The following is a 17,593-nucleotide window of genomic DNA, read 5'->3' on the forward strand; positions in this document are numbered from 1 at the left end:
TTTTATCTTATATTTTAAAATGGTAAAAATATCCCACATAATTATAACAGCACAGGTCTTTTGATGGAGGATATGGTTTTGCTCAGATTTTTCCCAGAATAAAAATTCATCCTGGGAAGCACAGGACAACCCACTTTGCAAAGAATCCATGATTCTATGAGCTCATGGGACATTTAATAGAAGCCTTGACTACCTTGGATGTATAAAAGCAAATATTGGTCAGATTTAGAATGACATAGAACAGTGATGGTGAACCTTTTAGAGACCGATCGCCCAAACTGCAACCCAAAACCCACTTATGTATCGTCAGGTGTCAGGTGGGTGTGGCCCATTGGCTGGATGTGGCCAATTGGGTGGGTGTGGCCCATTGGGTGGGCTTGGCTTCGGTAGTAACAGCAGACTGGGTGGGACTAAAAAGTTCAATCAATCAATTCCAACTTTGCAAGATTGTTTTTTCCTGCGAGAAGTTGAAATTGACTGATCGATTGAACCTTTTTTTTTTTTTTTGCACACGGCAGCGGAGGCCTAAAGCAAAAAGGTTTTATAAAATCCAGCTGAAGGCCTAGGACTGGGGCGACGGCGCGCGTGCCCACAAAGAGTGCTGAGTGCTGCCTCTGGCATCCATGCCATAGGTTCGCCACCACTGACATAGAATAACAGGGTTGGCAAGGACCTTGAAAATTTCTAATCCAACCCCTGCTTGAACAGGAGACATTATGCCATTCCAGTCAAATGGTTGTCCAATCTCTTCTTGAAAACCTCCAGTGATGGAGCACCCACAACTTCTTGAGGCAAGCTGGTTTCACTGATTAATTGTTCTCACTGTCAGGAAATTTCTTCTTGGTTCTAGGTTGCTTCTGTCTTCAACGATCATAGTTATCCTGCCCTCGGGTGCTTTGGAGAATAGGTTAATCCACACTTCTCTATGACAGCCCCTCAGGTACTGGAAGACTGCTATCATGTCACTTCTTTCCTGCTAGTGTCTGTGGCCTACTGCTAGGAAATATTCAGATTCATTTCTTACAGCCCACATATTAATCCCAGCATCACTATTTCTTAGGTGGTCCCTCTATTGACAAGCTTTCATTCTTGCTTAAAAGAAGGTGAATAGGAACAGCAATCTCAATGAGATAAGACAGCCTTCCCCAAATTAGGGGTCTAGGAGAATTTAATCTCACCACGTCTGGAGGATGTCAAATAGGAGACATCATGATCATGAAGAATGTCATACCTGTTGGTATATCTAGATCTGTTTTGAAATTTTTCTATGTGGTAAGAGCTTGGAAAGGCTTCTCAGCACTCAGTAAGTGGCATTTGCAGACATTGAAGATTGATCTATACTTAGAAAGGTTATGCTGCTTGGCAAGAAATGCAAGCAGCATCTGTCTGCCAGACTCTGAACAAAAAGATACTGACCATTTAGAAGATAACTAAATTACACTGAGGATAATTTCTTACAGAGGAATTCAGATAATTGCCTTGGAGAATAGGAACTTGTAAATTGTCATTATTACCATTATATTTTATTAATATAATAGTATAGGCCAAACTCTTAAATACACTGCATAGAGAGCTGCCCACGTTCATAAGTCTCTAGGTGGCTTGCAACATTAAAAACAGTAGAAACCACAATGATAAGTATTATCACTATTATTACTTGAGAGAGTGCCTCGACCCAGTTACATCTACCTGTCCCATCAGATCTGACAGAAGAGCCATATTACTATTAAAATGTGTCATCTGATGAGACCCAGCAAGAGAGCATCTTTTGAAACATCATCTCCCTGAAGTTAGATGGGCCCTAATCTTGGCTCTAATGACATGGTTGTGCCAACCTGCCAGGGGATCCAGTTACAGTCCAGGGCCTGCCAAATGGGGGGACTTGGAGGTTCACTTGCCTGCTTTTTCTGTTTCTTGGTTGTAATTTGGGGGTTTAATTGGATTTTAATTGTTTTTTAAAGCACTCATTGTGTTTTACTGAAGCACTTTAAAAACATGTTAATCCCAGCATCATTATTTCTTAGGTGGTCCTTCTATTGGCAAGCTCATTCAGTGTGTTCCTGAATGAGCAATGTGATGGTCTAGACTAGAGGTGAAGACACTCACCTCCCACTAAGAAGGTTGAGAGTTCAATCCTAGGCAGATGTTTCTCTATCAGGGCTCAAAGAGAAAATATCTGCTATGAACTCTGTGTAGGTGTCAGGAAGGGCATCGGGCCAGTAAATGCTCAGCTCCATTCAGTCGCCCCAACTCCATCATGAAAAAAGGATTCACAGGATTGTAAAAAGAAAACGAAATGTGTTTTACTGAATCTTATTTTGTTTATTGGTTATGTTATTTGGTTGTTTTTAATAATGTTAAAATCCACCCAGAATTATAAACATGAGATGGGCAGCTATACAATTTGAATGAATAAATGAATTATATTGTTCCTTAACTGTACTGTTAATAAGGGGAGTATGTTATCCGACTGTAGGAATTTGTTAATTTATATCGAAGTCTTTTCTCTGAGTAATTCAGGATAAACAATGTTCACTTTCCTTAGGATTCTTCCTGCGGTTGTTGGCTAGGTCCCAAGGCACCTAATTTTGCAGCTGGATTTACATAGGGGTATGCGTGATATAACTACTTTTGAAGCCGTCAAGCATCTTCCATTCATACATTAGTTCTAATAATACATAATTTATATACACAATGGAAAACTGGAACATAGATTTTACAGCTACAACACAGAACAAAACTTTTAAAAGAAGACTTCTTTTTCCAGCTTCTGATGCTTATATCATGTTTCTTGATTATGCATTCTGGAGTCTTAAAAACTCGTCCATTCTTTTGTGGCATTCTGGTTCATTCTTCTTCTTTTATAAATGGTTATATAACCTCTTAGAAACAGACTGAAATATGGAGAACTAGTGTATATAGTTTGAAACATTCACTGTTTTAACAGCTTCATAAATATTCAGTATTTCATTTAAGTAGATCTTTCCATTTATAGATTTCTTTATAACTTTTGACAATATAGATTTCTGCTACTCTTTGCATTTAACTTACAAAATTTGTGAGCAATATTAAAATACTGGTTTTAGTTGTATAGTGCTTCAGGAATACAAAGCACAATTCTGCATGAAGATTGCTCAGTGGCTATAAACGTTTTTATTGAAGTTGTTATACTGTTATATATAGGGTGAAGAAAATTGCTGCACTAACCCTGTTTTATCTTATCCTCAATTCGGCACGCACAAAACTCTTAAAATATTTCAATTTGGCTATTAATATATAGTTGAGCAAATAAAATTTAGTAAATTTGCTTTGGCAGCAAGTTCTGTTGTCATTAATAACTGATACATAAATTTGGTTTGTTTCTCTTTTGTGCCCAAAAGCTAATAGCATTGTTGGCTTGCACAAATTGTAGCTTTTTCATTAAGGCTGTAGTCATACAAACACTTAATGGACTTTGAATTCTGATGAATCTAGTGGATTTCTTCTGAGCATTTATGCATATCATTGCATTGTAACATTATGCTTTTTATATAAAAATCAGGGGGGAAGTGAAATATATCCCATGGTATGCACAATGTATTTAACATATATAGCAAATCAAGGTTGTTTGGTAAATGTAATCGTCCAGTGTGGCTGTTTAATTAAAAAAATGATCCAGGTTTTTTTTTTGCTTAAAAATATGCACTTTTTTAACATATTAAAAAGAAAAGAGCTATTAAAAAAACCCCACTTGTTAAGAAACAAAATCTGTCCTTGAATTCCCAATTGTAGTATAAAACCCTAGGTTTGGATCATCAGCAGAAGTAATGGAGGAAGAAATAGAAGTTCAACATTATTTGCAAACTTTGTGAAATGATGGCAAAACTCACCAGTGTTGCTTTCTGTTACTCAGTGATGAGGGAATCAAACAATGCCTGAAACTGTTACAGTTTAATTAACTGGAACTTAATTTATACAAAATACCAATACCAGTTCAAGAGAAGGGAGGAGGGAATTTTCCATTTCCTTTGATCCCTATGTACAAATTATATCTGTCAGATTATTTTTTTTCTCCTCTGTCCTCAATTAATTAAATATAGGTCAGGGTCGAACTTCCAGGATGAACTGAGAGTGACTCATTTTTTCAAACAGAAAGGCCGGATATGGCTTCAGACTTATAGAGTGTTGTACTGTAGGCTCCTAAGGCATAAACATTACTTACAGTACTGGTCTTTGTTTGATTTGGGATTACCAACACTTGATAAAAGTGACATAGAGAGTGTAACAATTGAATTGATGTATCTGAGTCAAATCAGTGAAATTCCAGTAGTAACTAACAAATCCTAGAAATTGTCTTGCTTATCTTATTCTCTAAATCATGGGAGCCAGTTCTTTGCTTATGTTGGAATTATACAGTGATATTCTTGATCATAAATACAGAAGTTCCATTTTGAAAAATTCCTATTAGATTTGAGGATGTGCAATCAGACATTTATCTCATGCTATTTTAAAACCTTTTGATCTAATAACCATTACCAACATATGTGGTTCCATGATATACACTATATAAAGTTGACCTTTTTAGTGGTTTTTCTTAAGTCTGTATCCAGTCAACATAATTGGATAACCGCAAATTCTACTGTTGGGGAGATGGGCATGAAGAAAGGAAGGATGCTATTCAAAAATGTTGTTAATCAGAGCTAGAGTTTAAGATCAGTGTATTGCTCAGTTCATTAGAGCAAAAGCTGATTCAGAATCTTTAAAAAAAAATACTTCTCTAAGCTGAACACAAATGGTATAATTCTAGAGGTTATGTAGGAAAAGTACATACAGAGTTGGAATCACCCAAGCATGATGAGAATTCTTAGCTTAAAGAAGTTTAAAAAAGAGATGCCTGGGTGTTAACAGGTTTTGCTAGAAAGAGAACTAAAGAGTTTAACTTTTTCAATTTGTCATGTTCTCATTCTGCCATCTCTTTCCTTCATAACATAATTGGGTTTTTTTAGGATGATGTAAGCCTTGAAGCTTAGATATACTGTAGATAGTCCTCACTTACTGACCACAATTGAAACCAGCAATTATCTTGCTAAGCAACAGAAAAAAGCAAAACATTTCTTGATTGCTCTTGGCTTACGATGTCAATTCTCCTTTGGTCATGAAGCAAATCAGCTGCAGTCATTAAGTGTGATATCATGGGATCAGGACTTTCAGTTTCTCGCCAGTTACCATATTAACTTGTCAGAAGTCAACTGTGATTGTCGCAAATGGCAATCATATGACTGCAGGACATTGTGACTGTTTTAAATATGTGCCAGTTGCCAAGTACCTAAATCACCTGAATCAAGACCTCCAAGGTCCCTTCCAAGTCTGTTATTCTGTTATCACGATTGCATGACTGCAGGGAGACTGCAATGGCCACAAGTTCATCATAAATTTAAATTTGTCACTGAACAATTGATCAGTAAACGAGAACTACTTATATTTCTTCCCTTCCCCATGTTCTATGTGACTGCAGACACATATAAACATATATATAAACATATACATACACTTTATAATACTTTCCACATGAACTCATTAATTCTTTCAGTATGTATTCATTAGACAGCCTTAAATGAATTGATTTATGCTGATTTTTGTACTATAGGGAAATGTATTTACACGTTTTGTTACATAATTCTATGAAATGAGCAAAATCTGTACTTTTTGGCTAGTATACAAGCCAGTATAGAATGTTATCCTTGGACTGAAATTCATTCCATCCTCTCATTTGGGAAATATGGGAAAAGCAATAATAAATGTGTGCAAATATGGAAAAATATAACTGTTTTTCCCTACTTCATACAGTTTTATGTGTATTCTGTTTATAAAAGTTGAATTGCAGTTAACAGAGTTTATACTCTTATCTGTGCGAAACTTAACATATCCTGTTTACAAATGGATCAGAGTGATTGGGCTGGATTCAAACCATTTTTAAGGTTACTGTCTAAACTGGAATGGAGTCAACAGCAGAAATATTTACAGGCAATTCGTTTACCCACCTTTAATTAATGCTCTGGCTTCTGGATAAAATACTTCATAATTTTTGAATGAGCAGACCCAGCTTCCATTTGGCACAGAGGTGAATATATAAGCTGCAGTGAAGATCTCAAATGCCATTTCACCACCTATTTTGAGAATGTTGTTTGTAAATGTAAACCCTATAAGTGAAAAGGGATTTTTAAACTACTCTTTTGTACAAAAAGATACTAATACATTCTTCTGGGTATCATTAAGAGAGAATATCATGAATAGATGTTTCAGTAGGGGAGCTGTTAAAGTTGATAGGTGACATCAAGTGACTTTTATTTACCTGAAGGGGATGTAAGTTTAAAACAATTAACTTACACAATTCATCCATTAAAACTTTGCTTAAAATCCTCCTGTCTAATTATCAATGAATAATGCTTATTCAGGTTTGTGCCTGGGTACATGTTTTACACACCTAGTTTTTAAATAGGCCATAGCTCAATGATAGAACACATGTTTTGCATATAGAAGATCTTGGCATCTTCAGATTGCAAGATTCTTGTATGAAACTCTGGAGAACCTCTGTAAACAGTACTGAACATGATGGGCTGGCTTGATATTCAACAGTATTCCATGTTCTTATTATGTTTACTTAAGGACATTTTATGCTCTGTGTAGCCAGATTTATACGTAGCCAGAAAGTTGGGAATGCAGAATGTGCGTGTATTTTTTTTTTATTGCTGCTGTTTTTTAAAAAAGGAAACAGGTTTAATAGAGTTGCTTATTAGTAAGTTTTCTTGTTTCTTACATTCTGATCTAATGTATTCACAACTTATAGATTTATCCTATTAATAAAAGCAACATAACCAAAGTATAAAATGTATTTGTATTCATTAAAACATATTACTGTTCTGGAAATAATGAAAGATTAACCCAGGTTTTCCTTTATAGCAGTCATTATTGAAGTGAACAAGAATTCTTAATAAATCTCTGATCTGCCCTTCAGTACTCATACTATTATAAGACAAGGAAATCTCCCTTAATCTCACTGCTCTCATAGCCTCTCACCAGCACCATCTAAGCTCCATTTCTGCAGGAGAAGTTCAACTTTCTTACTTTTAGCTATTGGCAGGTCTTGTTCTCTCATATTTGTTAGGGGTTTTTTTAAGGAAAAGATAAAGGTTTCCCCTGTCCAGTCGTGTCTCACTGTGGGGATGGTGCTGATCTCTGATTCTTAGCTGAGGGAGCCACCGTTATCCGAAGACATTTCTGTGATCATGTGACCAGCATAACTATATGCCAAGTGCATGGAACACTGTCATCTTTCCACTGAAGTGGTACCTATTCGTCTACATGCATTTGCATGTTTTTAAACTACTAAATGGGTGGGGCTGGGGAAAGTAATGGGAATTCACCCCGTCATACAGCACTTGGGTCTCAAACCTGGGCTGTTGACTTTTCAACCAACAAGACCAGTGTTTTAACCATTGAGCTACCTTGTCCCCTTTTTTTATGTACTGGCCATCTAATACTTTGACTTGCCCTGTTTCTTTTCTGTTCCTTATTTGGTCTTTCTTATAAGCCAGTTTGGTCTATCCAATATTCCGTATGCCTTCATGGTATACTAGCTTCAATGCATCTTCTTCACTGTCCTTCAGATATTCTTCCAATGCCCTTTTTCCTTTCCTTAATTTTCTGGTGTACTTGTAACATTCTGTGCCCATCTAGTTTCCTTGGTAAGTAGAGTGTCAAAGTTGCTGCCTGCATGAAGAGCACAATTCACCATCATTACTTTTCTGGTCTTCTGTACAGGACTTGTAATTCTGCTTAAGTCCAATCCAATATTACAAATGTGTATTTTATGACTGGGATTGCCCAGGTGTTACAATATTTGAAGATTATTATATTTCCTCCACTGAGTTTGGGCTTTAAGATCTTCTTCACTCTTCCAATACATCTATAAATAAAAAGTTGATATTGTAACTCTATTAGGTATGTTACTGTACTGAAAGAAGTTAGAAGCCATTTATTTTATTTTATTTTCTTCCCTTACTTCACTACTTCTATCCCCTTCCCTCTCCTTTTTCTAGTATTTTTATTTCTACTTGTATTTTATATTAAGAAATTTTTTTAATAAGTCTATTGTTCTTCAGAAAACTGATCTGGGATTGTAATAAAAGGGCTTGATTTAAAAGCTGGGGGTTGGAGAAGGTGCTTTATAAATAGCATTGAAGCCAACAAATAATATAAATAGAACTTAAAACTGCATCACATATGAGTACAATTCATTATTGTTTTGTTTTCATTCATCAATACAATTTGCTACCCCTATGACCTGAAGAATTTCATAAGGAAATAGTACAGATGCTCAAGCAATATCCAATCCAAATGCTACCGGTAATTGATTCAGTGTGAGCTTGTTTCCTTGTTGTTTTTGGCTTCCATCTAGTGGAGACTGTATTGTATTGCCACAAATACTTCATTTACAAATGTTCCAAATGCAGTTTTTCAATCCAAATGTGTTAATTCAGAACTAACAGCAAGATTGCCTAGGGACTGAATTAGGAAGGAACACTTCTCATCTCTTATTAAAATTTCAGGATTTTATCTATCACGTAATGCTATGAGCTGTTTGAATCTTTGTTATATTATACCAAAATAAAGATATAATCTGGATCCTGGACATGGTGGCAGAAACACCTAAATATTTTGTTGTGTTGATTTGAATCAGGAAGAAATCTTTGAAGAGCACTAAGGCTTTATCAGCTTTCCAGGCACAGAAAAATTCAAAGCTCAATTGAAGGAATCAGGTAGTAGCAATAATAGTAAGGGGATGTTTTCTTATCAGAATTGGGCTTCTTTTGGACTGCTGAAGAGTTATCATTACATCAAATGGACAGCTCTGGTTAGGCAGACAGATTATCTAACCTAATGCAGGCAGTCCTCGACTTAAGACCACAATGGAGCCCAAAATTTCTGTTGTTAAGTGAGTTTTGCCCCATTTTACGACCTTTCTTGCCTCAGTGGTTAAGTGAATCACTGGGGTTGATAAGTTAGTAAGGCGGGTTGTTAAGTGAATCTGGCTTCCCCATTGCCTTTGCTTGTCAGAAGGTCACAAAAGGGGATCACATGATCATGGGACGCAGTAAAGGTCACAAATATGAACCAGTTACCAAACATCTGAATTTTGATCACATAATCATGGGGATGCTGGAAAAGTCGTAACTATGAACAACAGTCATAAGTCACTTTTTTCAGTGCCGTTGTAACTTTGAACAGTCACTAAACAAACTTGTTAAGTTGAGGACTACCTGTAGAAAGCAGCTTCTGTGCACAAGCGCTGCATGCCTTCACTGATTGCATAGAGGACTCCAAATCTGCATTCCTATCTTTTGGGATTGAAGTGTTTCCAGATGAGCAATACCCCACCCAAAGATATTAGGCAGCCCTTCTCTTTTTTATTTATGAGACTTATATACCGCTTTAAGTGCAAGCACTCTCTCTTTTCCCACTTGAAAGGTTTTCTGTTGGAAGGAAAAAAATTACTCCAGAAATAGACGTGAGAAAATAATGAGTTAGAAAGGGTGGACAATATTGTAATGAAATTCCAGGATGGAAGCAGGAGAGTTGCACAATAAAACATTAATGGAAAGTTCTCTTAGTTCTCAAAAACAGCAGGTAACCTAGTATTCTGTTTTCTCCTCAGTCTTTAATTAAAAATGGGTCAGAAAGCTTAGAGCCTTTTTAATTTTTCTATGGTGCTAGAAAGAACTGCTGTCATAATGATGAATTATGCTGATGCTTTTGAATCTTGCAGCTGCTGGGGCTTTATGTTATGATATGGAAAACAGCAGGGTAAGGTTGTGCAAATCAGTCAGGAAACAAATTTAGCATCATGGGTTTTATGGGTAGGATTGGGTTTGCAAACTGTTCCATAATACTGTAATTAATGAAGAAAGGCACTTATCTAGGCCAGGGCTTTTCAACCAGTGCTACAGGTACCACCTGTGGTACATTGGCACCTGGCAAGTGGTACGTGACCATCCTAGAAAAGTGGTAGCGGGGGAGGGGAATGAGCTGAACCGGTGGCAGCACCGCACAAGCTTGAGCGAGAGATGGCTGGAGCTGCAGGGCTGTCAGGGCTCAGTGGAAGCGCCAGGATCAGCGCCAGGCTTCAGCTGGAGCTCGGCGCTGATCCTGGCATTTCTGCTGAGCCCAGAACAAGCGCCGATCAGCTGGAATGTTATAGCATCTCCAGGGTCTTGTGATTTACATTCAGATGCTTGGCAACTGATTCATATTTATGATGGTCACAGTGTCCCAGGGTCATGTGAAGTGACCAAAACCTGCTGCAACCACCCAGCAGACAGGGAGGATAAAAACCAAACACCCTCCCACCCCACCCCCACTGCCAATCCTCAACAGAAATGTTCACAACAATGAAAACCTTGGACAGGAGGAAGAGTACCGCCGGGCGCTGTCTTGCTCGGCTGTGGCTTGGGGGGCACTTTTTTCAGTGCCATTGTAACTTTGAACAGAGAACTGTTGTAAGTCGAGGACTACCTGTACTTTATCACTTTTTTCCTTTTTTTTGTTATCAAGTTTTTGACACCTTGCTAGGTGACTGGTGGTACTCGGATGTTGCCATATCCTAAAAGTGGTACAATGGGTGAAAAGGTTGAAAAGCCCTGATCTAAGCTACTCTCCGACATATGTTATATGTATAGACAATATTCCTTTTTAGGGGTGGGAACTCTCCATTGATTTTTTTTAAAAAAAAAAAAAACCCCAAGAATAGTTTCAAAATTCCAAAGTTTGACACATTTATCCAGTGCAAAAAGGAACCAACAACTTACAAAAATCTTACAATCAGGAAATAACTGTACCATGTTGTTGCGATTAAGCCAAATTTATTTCTTTCTATATTAAAATTTGTGGAGAAGGAAATTATTCTGTTTTCTCCTGTATTCTATTATTTCCTTTTGTTATTATTTTTCCCTTGCTTTAACTTCTTCTTTAACTATCCATTTGAAAACTAGCTTCATAGAAGAAAGAAGTTTTATATAGCCAAAACGTTCCTTGAGTTTTCTAATCTTGTGCTCTCTGGATGTACTGGATTTAATCACGCATCACACCCAACCACAAGGTGGAAATCTTGAAGTTGAACTGAATGTCACCAAGTCAATTAAAGTTGTCCTTGATACTAATTGTGTGGGGTTGATTGGGTTTTACATTGCATTAAATATATTCTTATTGCCTTGCAGTTTCGATGTAGACAATGGCACCTCATCGGGACGGAGTCCCTTGGATCCCATGACAAGCCCTGGATCAGGGCTAATTCTCCAGGCAAATTTTGTTCACAGTCAACGCAGAGAGTCCTTTCTCTACCGGTCAGATAGCGACTATGATCTGTCGCCAAAGTCTATGTCCAGGAACTCCTCTATTGCCAGTGATATGTAAGTTTTTGGAGCCTTTTCAATCAGTTTTTTCAAGCGAGAGAATGGTTAATATGGAGAAAATGTAAGGCATTAGAACTCATGAATGGAAATTTCACAGAAGCACATTTAAATTATATTAGGAGAATAGTAACAATAAGAATGGTTGAATTGTCAAACAAGTTTACAGGATCATAGATTATCTGTAACAGAAGGTAAAATAACTGATAACTTTGTTGTAGGAATTCTATCGCAACCTCTTCAGAAGGCAAGGATATTCTTTACTGCAATTTTATTATGTTGACAAGGTCTTCTGACTGGGTTACCATGTTTTAATTAAAATAATTAGAATTTCTGAATCTGCGCAAGCTTCTTTATTTTCAACATAGCTAATACAACTTTACTAATTATAAAGTGAGAATTTTACATTGAACAAATTAATAGCAAAAATGGACCAATTCCTTTTGAACAGAAAAATAGAAGAAAACTGTATGAGTTTTCTTTCACTTCTTTTGAAGCAGAATGATACTTTTACAGATTATCTTAGATCTTTACCTTAGTGCAGGGGTGTCAAACTGCTGGTCCACAGGCCGGATGCGTCATGCCGAAACTGTCCCCATCCTAGCTCCGGCAGTGGGGGAAAAGCCGCGATACGTCGCGACACGTTATGTGACGTGGCGAGTTTGACACCCCTGCCTTAGTGGCTATTAAGTTCTCATTTGGGGAATTTCCTTGAAGCCTCTTCCCATTTTGCATAGATAGCCAGTCCTCTTTCTACTCCCTGTTTAAAGCAATAGTTGGTTTTAGATTCCTTGTGGCTAAGGTTTTTTGGAAGACTGATTCTTAGTACCTCTAGTTTGCTTTCTAAGCTCCATATTTAATTTTGAACACTTAGTATTGGATTTCTTTTTTTGCTGCCTCCCAAATATGCTTTTCCTCTTTTTCCCCCTCTCTTCTTTTTTTGATCCATTCCCTTCTCCTTCTTCTTTACTTTTCTGTTTTAAACACTCAAGTTGACTTTGTAACAATAAAAGTAATGCTTTGCCAGGCAGAACACTGTATATAAGAGGAGGAAATATAACACCCACAGATTCTTCCTGTAATACCTACCAGACCTCCTGCTCCACCCATGCATGATTTGTTTTATACTATTTTAATTAAATAGTCAATCTGAAATTTCCACACTCAGCTATGCAGTATTCATTGGAAATGTGTCATGTGTTCATAAAAAAAGTTAAACTTTGGATAGGAGCAATAAAAAGCATCCTAGAGTGCTAGAGCTAATAGCGTGAACTAGTTTTGCAGTTAGCCCAAGGCACTATATGGCCTTTTTTTAAATAGGCAAATTTGCTGTGGCGTATGTTGAGCTGACCTTGGCTGATCTTTAAAATTAAGCCGTCAGATCTGGTTTGCATTTGGAAAAGAACTGCAGAGGAATTCCATGGCTGTAGGCTAGAAAAAAGTTGAGGAAAAGTTTCCTGGAAGAAGGCTGTGGCAGATGATTTCTGTATTGCTGCCAGAAAACTACGTAGAAATGGCTACGAATTCATTAGAACAAAGTTCAACTAAAGGGATTTTTGCTTCTTACCCTCATGGCAGCCTTTGCTAAGAGTACCATAAAATGCTGTCCACATTCCCAATGTTTCACCAGTCTGAAGTCTTTTTTTACTTGACTATATATTGACTATGAATTGAGCATATATATCAGTGATGATGAATTTTTTAGAGACCGAGTGCCCAAAAACTGGCCCCACCCCACTCCACCCCCTGCCCTGCCCCCATTCCACCCCACCCTGCCTGCCCGCAAGGCCACTTACTGCCTCCAGGACCCACTGCAGATCGCCCAGGCAGCCCAGCAGCGCCATGGCAGCCATGCCCTCTGCCCACCCCCCGCAGCATCAACTGTGCCCGTTGGGGCGTGAGGGCAGAGTCTTGTCTATGCTGCCTGGCTGCCATGTCCTTGGCTGCGCTGCTCTGTGTGGGCCACGCTCAGGGGTGACTCTCCTCCAGGGAGGCTGCTGGTGAGGAGGGGAGTCGTGGGTGGAGGCAAGGCTGGGGCAACGGCACATGTGCCCACAGAGAGGGCTCCAAGTGCTACCTCTGGCACCCGTGCCATAGGTTCACCACCATGAATAAGAATTCTTTTTTTTTTAATTTTAAAAATCTTGATTTTGCTTACTTGATACATTTGCTTCTTTACACACAAACAAAATTATAGAAACAGAAGCTTTTGTAGATATAGAGAATGGAGAAAATGAAGGGAAAAAAACCCTTTCTTTTGAACTAAGAAATTTGCTAATAATGGCTGAATGAGGCTTTTCCTGTCTTCTTCAGCTATAACCTTAAAGCAGTGTTCACACACATTAAAGATGTCAAGGCTGAGAACGCTGCCTTAAAGAATAAAATAATAACCTTTTCCCATATTTAGAAATTTGCTAAGGTTGACATTCTTTCTTTCTGTATAGTGCAGTGCATTTGACATTTGCTTTATCTCCAAAATGCTCATTATTTCCTGAGTTGTTAGCAAAATCTGAAGTGTTTTGCTAAGTAAAATAGAAGGGTGAAAATTCTTTTTTATTTGGCTTAAATTTGATTCACTATGGGAAAAAAAAGAATGAAGCCAATTTTATATACCTACAACTCCTGTTATATACAGGAAAAAATAAGTTTGTTTGGCAGTAAGTTATATCAATATATCTAGGAAGGAAACAGATTCAACTGTTTTTATATTTGAACAAGACCCTAGGACCTTAAGGAATAACATTTGCAATAAAATATTGCAATTTTTTTCTAAGTTGATGGCACTGATAATAACTAACCTGAGCACAAGTTTCAGTAAACTCTTGACATATTTGTAGCAAGGAGCAGCTGGCCCTTTAAGTAATAATCCGTCATTAGGTGTTGAGGGGGAATCATCTGACCCCCAAGAACCAATAGAGGAAAAGCAGAGGTTTTATTGTGTTTTTGGCAGGAAGAGTTGGCATTTTTTGTAGTTGGCTGGAATCCCAGATGAGGGAGGTTACTTCAGGCAAGATTACAAACTTGGGAGTTGTTTTGTTGTAGGTAGAAACACATTAGGGTTTTTCTATATTTTATTTTATGGTTTTTTTTAACGGTGCATTGCATGTCTGGAACTTTATCTTTCTTTGGCATCTGTAATAAGCTTGATTTTTTTGTGTGTATGTGAATTCTGGAGTTGACTGGCTACCTTCTAGCACAGTGTTCTCGCCAGCATTGCTGGCTGTGGAATTCTGGGAGTTGAAGTCCACATGCCTTAAAATTGTCAAGGTTGAGAAACACTGTCTAGCACCAGCCTCAGATTGGCTGAGCAAATTACTGGCAAAATTTTGTTGGGTTTCCTTTCCTATAATTTACTTAGATTGAGGTTTGGATGAGGATTTCCCCTTCAATCCTCAGCTGGTGGGGAAGGGAGAACATAGTTTATTATGAAGGCGTGGTGGCAGCAAAGGGACCAACTTTTTGTCACTATTTACCTCCAAGCACAGGTTACTTCAGAACTGAAGTATCACAGAAGAAGGGTCTGTGGAGATTGTCAGTCATCTGAGTCATGGTTGTCCCAAAGGTGCTTTTTCAAGACGCAACTGGACTTTCTTTGTTTGTCCTTGAAGATGTTTCACTTCTGATCCAAAAAGCTTATGGTTCACAGTCAGAAGAAGGAAAAAACAAAAAGTCCAGTTGCCTTTTGAAAAAGCACCTTCAGGACACAGAGGAAGGGGATTTTTTTTACCCTGAGGGCATCTTCATTATTACAATGTTGTATTTTATTTTATTTTTAGTAATGTTAGTTTTCCTTTACCTTGTTATGGTGATTATAGGGTTAGACAAGCTTCTACAGCATGTTTCTGTCTGCTTAATGCGAAGAGACTGTTCTGGTGATCTCTGTTCTCGGGTTTTTAGTTCTAATTTGACTGTAGTAGGATGCTTTTTTCATCAATCTTACCAACTCCAAATATCTTATTCTCATCTTTATTGTATTTCTGTATATGTGTCTCTGTGCCCTCAAGTCAACCTTGGCTCCTGGCAATATCTGGACAAGTCCCTGAAGTTTTTTTTTAACAAGATTTCAGAAGTGATTTGCCATTCATTGCCTGTTTCCTAGGAGAAAGTGATTAACTCAAGGTCACCCAACCAATAGTATTGTATCATTTGCTATCTCAAATTATTTATGGTTCTTCCCCCAATATTTACTCCAACATCAGGCAGTTCCAGATAAAATTTCTGCATGAATCCTTCAGCATATAGATTGAACAAAAATGGTAATAAAATACATTCCTGTCTAACTTCCTTACTGATCCTGAACCAATCTGTGTCACCCATAAAGTGTTCTCACTGTTGCCTCAGTGTAAAGTATACAGTGATCTGAGAAGTCTGATCAGGTCACTTGGGACACCAAGATATCACCCACAAGGGGATAGATGGGAAACTCATCAAATTTGCAGACGACACCAAGCTGGCAGGAATAGCCAACACTCCAGAAGACAGGCTTAAGATACAGAAGGATCTGGACAGACTTGAACACTGGGCACTATCTAACAAAATGAAATTCAGTGGTGAAAAAAGCAAGGTTCTACATTTAGGCAAGAAAAACCAAATGTACAGGTATAGTATAGGGGGTATCTTGCTCAATAGTAGTAACTGAGAGGGACCTCAGAGTCCTAGTGGACAATCACTTAAATATGAGCCAGCAGTGTGCTGCAGCTGCCAAAAAGGCCAACACAGTTCTGGGCTGCATTAACAGAAGGACAGAATCAAGATCACGTGAAGTGTTAATACCACTTTACAATGCCTTGGTAAGGCCACACTTGGAATACTGCATCCAGTTTTGGTCACCGCGATGTAAAAAAGATGTTGAGACTCTAGAAAGAGTATAGAGAAGAGCAGCAAAGATGATTAGGGGATTGGAGGCTAAAACATATAAAGAACGGTTGCTGGAATTGGGTATGTCTAATTTAATGAAGAGAAGGACGAGGGGGGGACATGATAGCAGTGTTCCATCACTGTGAATCTTTCAGTGAATAAATGCAAATCCCTACAGAGGAAAAAAAATATAGCCATAAATGCAACCAATACATCATAATCAAATACTTATTTCATTAGAAATAGATCCCAATGACATGAATAGAGTTTATTCCCAGGAGAAAGATCATAAAATTGCAGCCCAGGCTGCCAAGCTATGAAATAGCTGGTTCTTTCTTTTAAAAAACATTGCTTTATAATTCAGTACATTATACCTTTTTTCAAAAATGGTCAGGTATTGTCTATGGTTTAAAAAAAAAACATTTAAATTGCAGTAGTAATTGGAACCATATGAGCCAATTTGCAAATCCCAATAAATCAGATTTAACAGTAGGTTCAATCTGCCAAATTATTCCTCCTTGCACCAGTAGATGTAACAACCAAATTAGGGAATTTTCTTCTGTGACTATTGCACATAGTGTTCCAACTGGAAATCCCTGATTGTGTTTTGTTTGGTGTAAATGTCCAGAGAGAAAACCCCCAGCTTCTCTTGCTGATGTCCTAAGAAACCAGAATTGAAGCAGTGTGGGGTTTTGTAATTGTTCTCTGTTAGTGGGTACCACGTTTGTCAGGCTTCATTACAAAGCGTGATTATTTGTTTTCACTCTTTTTGAACATGCCAATTTAAAACAGGAATCAGTCATTTTCTAGTCCTCAACTTGCAACAGTTTGTTTTGTGACCTTTCAAAGTTACAATGATACTACAAAAGGTAAAAAATGTGACTTAGGACCATTTTCACAATTACGACATTTGCAACATGATCATGTCATCAAATTGCAGATGCTTGGCAAGTGGTTTATACTTATGACCATTGCTATGTCTCAAGCTCATGTGATCACCTTTTGCAACCTTCTGACAAGTATAGTCAATAGGGAAGCCAGATTCACTTAACAAACTAGCTACTAACTTACACAAACAGTTGTAAAATGGGGCAAAACTCACTTAACAAATGTCTCACTTAACAACAGAAATTTTGAGCTCAATTGTGCTTGTAAGTCGAGGACTAACTGTATTATCTCTCTGTTTAATATAAACAGATACTGTTTATATCTGTTTATATCAAGAGAAAGTATCATATAAATCCATATCTTTATGTGTTAACTTTCACATAAAATTAAATGCATGAAAACAT

At 37.7% G+C, this 17,593-nt stretch overlaps 1 protein-coding gene across 14 annotated transcripts in view; it reads left to right on the forward strand.

Annotated features, from left to right (window-relative positions):
* Positions 1 to 17,593, forward strand: part of PDE4D (phosphodiesterase 4D) — a 693,804-nt gene that overhangs the window by 569,195 nt on the left and 107,016 nt on the right. For all 14 annotated transcript variants that reach the window (XM_039320056.1, XM_039320050.1, XM_039320117.1 and 11 more), the window contains one exon: positions 11,253 to 11,444. In XM_039320056.1, coding sequence (XP_039175990.1) covers positions 11,253 to 11,444 — 192 coding nt within the window. The remainder of the gene's footprint in view (positions 1 to 11,252; positions 11,445 to 17,593) is intronic.

Source organism: Crotalus tigris, unplaced genomic scaffold (genome assembly GCF_016545835.1).
Source record: "Crotalus tigris isolate CLP2741 ecotype Arizona unplaced genomic scaffold, ASM1654583v1 scf7180000017604.1628558, whole genome shotgun sequence".
NCBI lineage: Eukaryota > Metazoa > Chordata > Lepidosauria > Squamata > Viperidae > Crotalus > Crotalus tigris.